Raw genomic sequence first — 12,126 nt, forward strand, 5'->3', positions numbered from 1 at the left:
CAAAACAAAAAAGAGTGTTAAATCCTCTAGAATTATAGTGAAAAGGACAAAGGCAATTGATCATTCTCTAGTTCCACATTTTTGGGTTTTTTTTTTTAGATTAGAACATCTTCATGTTCTAATTCTTTTTTTTTTCCTGGCTGCACTATATGGCTTGTGGGATCTTAGTTCCCTAACCAGAGATCAAACCCACAGCACCTGCAGTGGAAACTCAGAGTCTTAACCACTGGACAGCCAGGAAATTTTCTAGTTCCACATTTTGATTGAGAGAATTGATACATAAAATGGGTTAGGGGCAGAGTTTGTCACCATGGTGATGAGGCTGGTCTTTGTGGGGATTGAAGAAATGAGAAAAACTGGAGAAAAGGAGGATGTATGGGACATCAAGAAGCATTTGGGGGGAGAAAATGAAGCCCAAAGAGAAACTGCAAGCTTTCTGGATGAAAGAGATTAGAATCCTGGAGAATAGGGGATCCTGACGAGCAAATGACTGAGGTCTTTTATTCTGCAGTTGGTGCCGGATCCATGGAGACATCAATTCCCAGTCAGGCTCCTCACCCACACAGTGCTGCCTGGGGCTCCCTGCCTTTCACATAAACTCCCTCAATTCCTCATGATGGCCAGTGTGGTGGGGCAGAGAAGAACCCATTCCACAGATGGGAATATGAGAGACAGAAGGAGGGGGCTCACTGAGTTCACAAAGCCCCTGGGAGGGGAGTCACACACTGGGCCTCTGGTTCTCAGTCACTCACACCACATGGCTGCCTGGCCTCAGCAGATGCTCAGAGAGCAGAGTTTGTGATAGGAAGGTCTCAGAATGATACTGAGGACTGAATCAGTTTCTCCGGAGAAGCAGGAAGGTAGAGGGGGAAACACTAAAAAAGAGCGGTGTATGAAGGTTAAGTGAATTTTTTCTTTAGACTAATGATAAATTATATATTTCTCCCTTCTATTTAAAATATATTTTCCGGAGTTTAGCTGAACTGGACTGCAGTGGATGCCTGGAGGAGTGGAGGCGTGAACCAAGAAATAGGACCATTACAGAGGGGAGAGAACAGCCTTCTTTGTTTTAGAGTGGGCAGTTATCCCTAAATTCTTAGATGACAGAGAAAAAGCTCCTGGGCCTTTATCTTTACTGACCTGTGGACCCCAGGACCAGGGCAGAGTTGTCATTTCTGGAGAACAGAAGGAGAATGCAGTAAGTAGGGCTTGGCCTCATTGCACCACTGGCTTGCGGATTACATTTAATGCAGAACAGAGCTGAGCCTGTTCTTGGAAACGATAAGCCCAAATGACTAAGCTGCTGGTTGTTGTGAGCATTCATCCAGCAAGTGGAAGTTTCCAGAATTTAGGTGAAAATGGGCTAAGCGGACAATAAAATCAGGCACAGGAGAAGAAATTATTTTGTTTTTACCACTTCAGTCTGTCTCTATAAACTCACCTTATAGTTTATAGAGAATTTCTTCATCTGGTCTAGGCAACTGTTGGCTGGAATTTATAGCTGAATTCAACCACATGGACTCATTGAATGAGCCATTATTCAGTTTTCAGTGCAAGGAGGAAATAGAAGCCACCTCAAATTTTGATGAAATACTGAGGAAGTTAAATAATTCTTTGGATAAAGGTGTATAAAGGTTGGAGGGAGGCAGAGATAAACGAACCCTCCTAGTCCTCCACAAAATGCATGATTCTAGTTGTGTATAATTTATCACCTTGGATTTAGGGACAGAAATTGATTATATTTCAAAAGCAGCTAAGTAGAAGCTTATTTGAATTTGAGCAATAGATAAAGCCAAAGAGAAGAGAATAGAAGATTTAAATAGAAACATCCAAGAAAATAGCATTTAGAGATTGGAAGAGGGACATCCCTTGTGGTCCCGTGGCAAGAACCTGTCTTTCAAAGCAAGGTACTTGGGTTCCATCCGTGGTTGGAGAACTAAAATTGCATGTGCCATGGGGCATCTAAGCCCACGTGCCACAACTAGAGAGAAGCCTATGCTCTGCAACTAGAGAAGCCCGTATGCTGCACCTAAGACCGGACACAGCCAAATAAGTAAGTATTTTAAAGAAAAGAGTGTGGGAAAGGTTAGGGTTCCTGTGTTATACCCGTGTTGCATTGGGGTCTGACTTCATAGTCTGTAGATAATGCTTCAGGAATGTGGGTACTTTTCCTAGGTGTAACACTGTTGACCAATATAGAGAACCATCAATGGATACCATTTGTTCCAATATTATGACCTTTTCAGTTCAGTTCAGTCGCTCAGTCGTGTCCAACTCTTTGCGACCCCATGACTCGCAGCACGCCAGGCCTCCCTGTCCATCACAAACTCCCGGAGTTCACTCAGACTCACGTCCATCGAGTCAGTGATGCCATCCAGCCATCTCATCCTCTGTCGTCCCCTTCTCCTCCTGCCCCCAACCCCTCCCAGCATCAGAGTCTTTTCCAATGAGTCAACTCTTCGCATGAGGTGGCCAAAGTACTGGAGTTTCAGCTTTAGCATCATTCCTTCCAAAGAAATCCCAGGGCTGATCTCCTTCAGAATGGACTGGTTGGATCTCCTTGCAGTCCAAGGGACTCTCAAGAGTCTTCTTATGACCTTTTAGCCCTTCGCAAAAAGTTAGTTCAAGTAAATGTCATTGCTGTCATGCAGCTGGGGTGGCCCATTGGGTGGCCATGTCTTGTCAAAATGTGCTATATATAACATTGCTTGTTGGGAGAAGCTGGGGAAGGGAGGCGAGGGTTCTGTTAATTTTCTTGTGTCCTCAGAAATGAAGAGGACCATGGCTAGGCTTCATGCTGGAACACTGCCCTCCTGTGTGCATACATAAAAAGTCAAGGTAGACTTCAATGGAGAGGACCGGGACAGGCCTCCGAGCCTGGAGAGTCTTATGCCCGGCTCCCGTGGGGCATCCTCCAGAATTCTGGACAAAGTCCTGGCAGATTCAGGGCCCTGCAGACAACGTAGCACAGGGATGAAGCATGCTGGACCAGAAGGTGAGCTCTGAGTCAGAGAAACCTGGGCTTGAATCTGAGTCCTGCCATTTCCTGGTTTGGTAATTTTAGTCAAATTATTTCTCTAAAGCCTCTGTTTTTTTCATCTTTAAAATGGAGATAGGGACTTCCCTGGTGTTCCAGTGGTTAAGACTCCATGGTTTTAACTGCAGGGGGTTGGGGGTCAATCCCTGGTCCAGGAACTAAGATCCCACATGACATGCAGTCAAAAAAAAAAAAAACAGAAAGCAAATAAGCATTGGTCTAAGGTATATTATTTCAATAAGAGAATAACAATAACAACTAACATTAAGAAATGAAAGACTCCTTTAAAAAGTAGATTAAAATAGGTAAAAAATAGGTAAAAAATAGAACCTATGGCTGATTCATGTTGATGTTTGACAGAAAACAAAAAAATTTTGTAAAGCAATTATCATTTAATTGAAAAATAAATAAGTTAAAAAACTAAAAAATAAATGTGACTGCCATAGCCAAGGTCCAAAAAAAAAAAAAAAAAAAATAGAGATAATAGTATATCAATTCATGGGATTCCTGTGAGGATTAGTAGGATTATCTGTGAACTTTACATGCTGTTGTGAACACTCAGTAAGTGGTAGCAATTAGGATTATTTTGTTTCTTAAGCTTGCAGTCGAGCTTCATCATATGACAGAAATAGAGCAGCATTCTTTAGACATGGCCTTCTGGGCAAAGTTGGGAGCCCCCAGCAGATAAGACCAAGAACTCCTTGGAGGAAGTTAGTCAGCATCCCCTCCCATTGTGATCCTGGACTCCCTTAACCTCCCAGCTCCAATACCCTACTTCATCCCAGACAACCTGCCAGACACAGTAGCTGGTCCCGTGTTGTGACATAATGGGGATTTTTACTTAAAGAGTCTGAGTGGAACAGTTTCAAACCTTGTCATTTGCTTCTGAAGCATTTGGTTATGCAGCTTTCATGGCCTCATTGCTCCTCCAGTGTTCAGGACCTAAGAGTGCTTGTGGAAGGAGATGGCCACGGTGGAGACACAGCAAGTTCCCACGCCCCTTCCTGCGAGGCTGGGTGAAGTCAGGCTGGATTTACTGACACTTATTAATTGCTCCATTGGAAACTTTGCCAAAACCTCCTTGAAAATCATGGCAGGAAGTAAGCAACAGAGTCGGCTGAGAAAAGGTTACAACCTGAAAGCAGGGGAGGGAATAGAGTCAATTGGAGAGGGAGAAAGACTAGGGGGAAGAGAGGATAAAAGGATGAGGAAATAAAGGCAGATGAGAGGAAAATAAAGTCCTGAAAATTGAAAAGAAAATTGAAGGGAGATGGAGCTTTCTGATGCTGATGAAACTTAAGAATTAGGAAATTAAGATAGTTATGAAAGCGGAGTGAGATGGTTAGAAAGCCTTACACAGGGAAATCAGCATTAGGAAGGGGCTTTTGAAGCATTATATGATCCATCTCCCAGTCTTTATAACTGAAGAAAAGAAGAAAGGGGGGAAAAGAAGGGAAGAGAGAATCATTCGTCTCCCTTTTGGCAAAACTAGGGGATCGGACTGTGATCTATAAAGCCTTTTTCACAGCTTAACAATCTATGAATTTATAATTTATAACAATCTATGAATTTATAATTTACAACAGTCTATGAATTTGTATGATTCCTTATTTGTTTAAGGTACATCACTGTGGTCTGTGTAACTTCCATGAAAGTCACTTCGTGGTAGATAGCATGAATGTGTTTGATCTTCCCGTAATGTCAGTATTGTAATGCCCTTCAAAGTTTTAAGTAGCTTACACAATATGATCATTTCAAAAAAAATTGACCAGCCCCCAGGTATGTTCTGGAACTACTGCTTGAACTTTTGGGGAAGTAAGAATCTAGGCTAGAACCAGGTCCTGGAACGTTCTGGCCTTCCCTTGGGAGACTCTTCCGTCTGTTCATTGTTGAACTCTACAATATCTGTTTCTTTGGTGTCCAGGTTTTCTATTAAATACAGCACATCAGGAGAGACTCGAGAACCCGCGGCAAATGTGATTCCACTGGTCTCTGAGGATGTTTCTGGGTCCAGTAAAGGAAGTGGCTCAGGGTTCATGGGATCCAGACTTAGGCCTGCCAGGGAGGTGTGGCTGGAGTCCGGGAGCCTCCACTTTTGGGGGGACTTGTCCTTCTCATGAGGGTCCTCCTCAGAGGCAGACTTGAGGCTGTTTTTCTCAGCTTTGGCTGGAACAGCCTGGGAACGAGGGTCCCTAGGAGGCATGCCTTTCTTGAAGGAGAACGGGATTGACCCCACAGGGTCCTCCTGCTGCCCAGGCCTGCTGGGCTGAAGCCCTGTAAAGTCGGAGCTCTGGATGGAGGCCGTGGAGTCACGGCGGTCGTGCTCTGCCGCAGGCGCCAGTGCTTTGGTGGCTGTGACCAACACCTCGGCGACCTGCGGCATTTTGGTGGGGGAGCCCCTCACACTGGACTGTGGACTCAGGCTGGTCTCTTGGATGGTGGACAGTTCTCCCAGGCTGGAGTGCAGCTTGGGGCTCCCCTTTGGAGACTGGGGGTGCTTCCGAGGGGCCGAGGCACGGTGAGGGCTTGTAGGAGGCACATCCAGCAGATCCCTGGTTGGGCTGAGGTCGCGCGGGGGGAAGAACATGGAGCTGTCGCTGGCCTGCCTCCCGTAGCTTCTCCTCCTGGGGCTTGAGGCGGCGTGTTCGTGAGCGCTCAGGAACCTCTTGACTCTTCTAATCACCGAACGGCGATGACCGTGCTTCTCAAAATCCCACAGCCACTCGTCACCCGGCAGATCGGACCCAGACAACCTGAAACACATGAGGACAAAAGGCAGGCAGAGCAGCTTCAGGGGGTTGACCTTGGGGGTCAAAGGCCAAGCAGAGTCTCAAAATTAAGGACCAAGTGTGATATTTGCACATTATAGATTTTGAAATGGAGGAGGGAGTAGGGTACTTTAACGTGAGATAATCTAGCAGAGGTTCTCAAACTTTTGGGTCTTCTACAAATTTTTTAAAAGTTACTGAGTACCCTGGAGAGATTGGTTTATGTGGTTATGGCTACTGCTATTTACAGTGTTGGAAACGATGACTGAGGACTATAAAAAAGCACAAGAATGTCCAAGCGCACATTTCATGAACTCAGTGATGACATCATCACATAGCATGTAGCCTCTGGAAAATTCCATTGTATACTCACAAAAAAACAAGAGTGAAAAGAGCACATAACAGTTTATTGTTATTATGAAAATAGTTTTGACCTTAAGGGCTTGGATCTCGGGGTCTTGATTCTTGGGAATTTTCCAGAGGTCCCCGCCCAGACTTGGAGAATCAAGGATCTAGAGACTTGGACGTTAAAAAAAAAAAGATATAATATTGTTCTTTCTCTTTTGTTACAGGTGAACTAAAGCCATGTTTTCCCAGGGTATATATAAACCCCCAAAACAATGGATCCTAGCTAAATTCAAGACAATCCAAACAACAGCTAACATTTACTGACCATGCACCTCCCATGTACTAATTCAAGCAATTATCACAGTATGCTTGTGCCGTTATTATTCACGTTCTGCAGGTAAGGAAACTGAGGCCCTAGAGATTCGTTAAGGCTATATACAGCTAGTGAGGGCTGAACCCAGAATATCTGATTCCAAAACCTTTGTTTTTTCTCCTAATAATCCATTTGTGTATACTTGATAAAAGTTGCTGGCAGTTAATGTATGATTAGACAGAGGAAGTATATTCAGGGAATGTTTGAAATTAGACATTAAGCTTTCATTCTTAAGAGAAGTTGAGTGCTAATTCTGTATGCATCACAGACATTTTAACCCATAGTTGATGGCTGGATGGCATCACCGACTCGATGGACGTGAGTCTGAGTGAACTCTGGGAGTTGGTGATGGACGGGGAGGCCTGGCGTGCTGCGATTCATGGGGTCGCAGAGAGTCGGACACGACTGAGTGACTGAACTGAACTGAACTGGCTGTAAATACAGTATGAAGCTAACTAGAGCCTTACTTGCCAATGTGCTGCCCTCCAGCACTAAAAACAAAGACAAAATGGTAGCACAGGAACTGCCAAAGAAAACACACTCTGCCCCTCATGTGCACTCCTTTTTATTTCCACAAACAGAACCCCTTGCGTCTTGTTTTCCATCAAAAACTTCAACTATGGAATTTGAAATAAAGTTAAGGAAAAAGACATTTGCAACATGACAGCAACAAATAATTGTTAAAATGGTCTTCTCTCTCAAACATGTGTCCCCTTAAAAAAGTTGTAAATACTGTAAGCGCCAAAGCCTTTGTTCTTAATCCCTTTTATATGAAGTCTGCTACATAGGTGTCAAATGTTGAGGTAGAGCCCAGGGATAAAATAATATGTACAATATATTCTTTGCACAGAGGTCTTTGATATGATTCCTTGCCCATTCTTTGTGTTTCTGTATTTGTGGAAGGAGTGCATCCCTGGAGGTGGTATGGACTTGCAATGTGGTTGGGCTCCACTGGTGATTAAGTCTGATTGATTTGGTATTTTGAAGAATACTCTGTTGAATTTTTAACCTTGAGACATAAAATAAATAATCCTGGGCTTCCCTGGAGGCGCTAGTGATCAAGAATCAGCCTGCCAATGCAGAATGCAGGAGGCACAAGAGATGCAGGTTCAAATCCCTGGGTCTGTAAGATCCCCTGGAAGAAGAAATGGCATCCCACTCCAGTATTCTGGCCTGAAGAATTCCATGGATAGAGGAGGCTGGAGGGCTACAGTCCATGGGCTCACAAAGAGTCAGACATGACTGAGTGCGTAAACGACCGATCACGCACACATGTATGCACAAATAATCCTACCATTTTTAACCTTCTCCTTCAAGGCTGAAATAAATGGATGATTGAGATAACAGTAAGGGATACTCTTTAGTAAGGTAGGCTCCTGTCTTGGATCATGCGGTTATTTGTCTCACATCACTGTGAACATGCAGTTTTAAGAAAGCTCCAAGAAGAACGGCTTAAAGACTTGCCCTTATACAGATGCTCCTGCTGACGCTGGGAGCAACAGTGACCTGGCCATCCCATTCCAGTGTTGCACTGACGTCTACTGAGTGACAAGATGCTAAAACTGGGTGCATTTTATGAGACATGGAGGAAAAAATTGGAACAGCATAATATTGGTAACCTGAAAGGGAAAAGTGAGTGGACAAAGACAACGTCATTCCTCCGTGTTAATGAATAAAAGATGGACGATTGAGATGATTAACTGGCTAAATGTGGTGGGATGGCATCGGATTACCACCTTGTACTGTTATTCTAAAGCCGTGGCAGTGCGCTTGGCTACCAGATAGCCTTCTGGCCCAGCCTCCAGCCTGCACAGCTCAGATTCTGTTACACTGACTTGAGAAACGCCAGGTTCATGCTTCAGCAGCCTTGGTGACACTACTTGGTGCATTTCATTAGGTCAGATCTCCAGTCATACTCCAGGAACCCATTTAGTTACAGAGGACATGGGAGCAGTGGATCCCTAAGATTGCCATGCTGGACGTGCTCTGGGAACCGAGGTGTGCCTGACAACGTCTCTTTATAAGACAGGCCTCTGTCCTCCATGTGGGAGCTTGACTTTTTATTTGGGATTTGTTTTCCTTAAAGTGAAAATGTTAGTCACGCAGTCATATCTGACTGTTTGCCACCCCATGGACTGTAGCCCCCCAGGCTCCACTGTCCGTGGGATTTCCCAGGCAAGAATTCTGGAGTGGGTTTCCATTCCCTTCTCCAGGGGATCTTCCTGAGCAAAGGATTGAACTCAGGCCTCCTGCATTGCTGGCAGATTCTTTACCATCTGAGCCACCAGGGAAGCCTATCTTCTTTAACTACTTCTTTTTTTCCCCTTAACTATTTCCAAGCCACACAACCTTGTAAGAATGACAAAATTTTCTAGGAAAAAATGTTAATATTATTACTTCAAAACTTCATGAACCCTATAGAAAAACCTTTCTAATTATGCAGTGATGTAGTGGATGTATATACTCAACTGAGGTAAAGGATTAAGGCCTTGGGTCATACACTGGAGAAAACCAAATCAGTTGCAAAGAGTAAATGCCAGAAAGGTCTGTGTTCTTGCTGCTGTTCTACTGATTATCCCGCTGACATTGGGCAGGATTACCCATGAGGTCCTATTGCACCTTCCTGCCTCTGAGACTGTGGTATGGACACATGAGATTTATCCACATCCCTAACTGAATGCATTGAGCATCTACCACAAACACATTTGTTGCCTTAAACTCTATATCACATAATCTAAAAGGAGGAAGAAGACATGCTTATAAATAGCTAAATTGGGGACAAATCACATTAAAAAAATATTTATTTGGTTGTGTTGGGTCTTAGTTGCATCACTTGGCTTCTTTGCTGCGGCACACAGGCTCAGTAGTGGCGCACAGGCTTAGTTTCCCCAATGCATGTGGGATTTTAGTTCCCTGACCAGGGATCGAACCTGCATCTGCTGCATTGCAAGGCAGATTTTAAACCACTGTACTGCCAAGGAAGTTCCTAGAGTAAGTTGAGTTGGTCTTTGACACTGCACTGGAATCAGATAAACAGAGAAGGGAAAGAATATTCCAGGTGGAAAATGTGACTTGAGCAAATGAGACAGCAGGGAACTTTAGGTGTTTGTGAATAGGAAATACTTGGATTTGTGTCAAACACAGAATAGTGTCAGGCATAAAACTGGTAGCCCTGGACTGTATTATAAAGAGTCATATATACCAAGTAGAAGGATTAGGACTTTACCCCAGGGGCAGTGGGCAGCTGAGGGTTGTCTCTGCGAGTGGAGGGCCTATCTAGAGTCGTGTCATTTGGTGGTCATGTCCCAGTGGGAAAAGCTACATGGAGAGCAGCACTGTTGAGTGTTCTCACCCAAAAATGCTTTGGATAAGAAACCTGAGGTGGGAATTTCCCATACCATTAGTCAGAAAGACCTCTTAGTGGGTCTTTGGAAGAACACTTGGTGGTCTGTGATCCGGGGGCAGTTTTACGAACCTCATGCTGGAGTGACGAAGGAAGCCCTCCTGCTTTCCATGTTATCAAAGAGCCAAAGTGAAACTCCCCTGCATAATGGGCTTAATGACCTTTCTTCCAAATGTTTTTGTGATGGAAGATTTCATTACCAACCCCCAAGGCCCATCTCCTTTCTCTGACAGTCCTGGTTCCCAGTATGACAACGGAAACTGTGGTTTGAGAACAAAATGGTTTAATGATTAAAATATGCAGAATAGGGACTTGCCTGTGGCAAAGACTCTGTGCTTCCAGTGCAGGGGGCCTGGCTTCAATCCCTGGTCAGGAAACTAGATCCCACAACTGAGAGTCTGCATGCTGTAACTAAAACCCAGGGCAGCCAATCACGTAAAAACAAATGCAGAATTTAATATATTAAAGATTCTTTATTCCCAAGCACCTTTTAAGTCCTTTTAGACTTTATTCTCCTCATTTGATTTTTTAAATGTACCTTTAGTACAGGATAAGTACAGTCCTGAGGCCCAGATATAAAACCACTTAAAATGCCCCAAAACAATTATAGCAGAAACATTATGTCATAGAATGTAAGCACCCTCATTATATTGCTATATGTTAGAGAAGGTCAGCTGAAAATCTAAGTCTTATGTTCTGGAATTCACTCGGACTGAGATAGGCAGGTAATTAGAGACCGGAGGACATTCATGAAAAGTGCCATGCAGCCATTAGTGTCCAGAGGATGGAATTTGAGAATTACCTCTGTGGTAAGGCGGATAATTTATTTCAGGAGCTTGCAGAACCAGGATGACTGCTGCCCAGGCTAATGCTAATTAGCTGTGTGAACTTTGGAGAGTCAGTTAACCTCCCTGTGCCTTAGCATCATACTTGAGAAACTAAGTATGATGTATGAGAAACTAAGCGTGACAACAATACTCAACTTGTTTTACAAGGGTGTTTGGAAGTTCAAAAGGAATAATATATGTGGAAAAGCTTTGAAGAGTAGACAATATAAAAAGGACTCTGTCAATGACTGGCAAACTTTTAGAGATGATTTCTAAAGCACCACTGACTACATATGGTTGGAAGAAATTATAGAGTCTGTCTGAAGGTCACTCCCTTCTCTCCTTTAAGAGTGTCCTTTAAAATGTTACTACACCTCCAAGCTGCCACCTAACAATTAACATGTTGGAAGGGATGACTACTATAGTCATTTAATGATGAGATGAGGATGTTGAGTAGATGGAGGGCAAATGAAAGGATAGGGGGAACTGGGTTTTTTGAGAGAAAGTTGATAAAACCAATCAGATGGTAGGACTGCCCTCACTTGCCTCCCAATATTGTTTTGGGTGCCATTTGCAGACATTGTCAAATCCCACAAAAAACAAAAAACAAACCATTTATGGCACAATATAAATTATCAGTGTAGAAAAAGAGAGAATGAGAAAGGTTGTGGCAAGTATTAGGCTATTTTTGAAAGGGAGGAGGAGTATACGTGGGGGAGAGAGAAGAGTTTGTATTAAGCTCAGCAGGCTAGTTGGTTCTGAAAGGAGGGAGAGCACGCATTATTTCTACAAGTCACATCTACATGTCAGAATTGGGATGTATTCTTAATTTAATCTCAAGGGCTAAAAAGAAACAGTTTTTAAAATACCTATTGAGGACTTCCCTGGTGGTCCAATGGTTAAGAATCTGCCTGCCAAAGCAGGGGAGATGGGTTCAATCCCTGCTCCAGGAAGATCCACATGCTGCAGAAAACTAAAGCCCGTGCTCCACAACTACTGAAGCCCACGCTCCAGAGCCTGTGCTCCACAAGAGAAGCCACTGCAGTGAGAATGCAATGAAGAGTAGCCTCCACTTGCTGCAACTAGAGAAAGCCTGCATGGCAACGAAGACCTCGTGCAGCCAAAAAAAAAAAAAAAAAATTAAAAATAAAGTGATAAAGGTTTAAAGAGTATCTTTTGGATACCTACAAAACCACCAACTCCACAGTCTCCCTGGCCAATAACTAATATCTGAGGGCTCTGATATAATTAAGGCCTCTTGAAAAGGTGCTTGGGTTGCTCAGGGGTACAGGAGAACGCTTGTCACTTCCTGTTGCTACAAAAAATAAGAGGCTGGGCACAGGATTGCAGAAGATGGCAGCTAACATCCA

General features: G+C 43.7%; 1 protein-coding gene across 5 annotated transcripts in view; it reads right to left on the minus strand.

Annotated features, from left to right (window-relative positions):
- Positions 1-3,489: 3,489 nt before the first annotated feature.
- Positions 3,490-12,126, minus strand: part of BEST3 (bestrophin 3) — a 55,853-nt gene continuing 47,216 nt past the window's right edge. For all 5 annotated transcript variants that reach the window (XM_027542534.1, XM_027542530.1, XM_027542531.1 and 2 more), the window contains one exon: positions 3,490-5,790. In XM_027542534.1, the coding sequence (XP_027398335.1) occupies positions 4,866-5,790 (925 nt within the window). In that variant the 3' untranslated portion in view covers positions 3,490-4,865. The remainder of the gene's footprint in view (positions 5,791-12,126) is intronic.

Source organism: Bos indicus x Bos taurus, chromosome 5 (genome assembly GCF_003369695.1).
Source record: "Bos indicus x Bos taurus breed Angus x Brahman F1 hybrid chromosome 5, Bos_hybrid_MaternalHap_v2.0, whole genome shotgun sequence".
NCBI classification, from domain to species: Eukaryota; Metazoa; Chordata; class Mammalia; order Artiodactyla; family Bovidae; genus Bos; species Bos indicus x Bos taurus.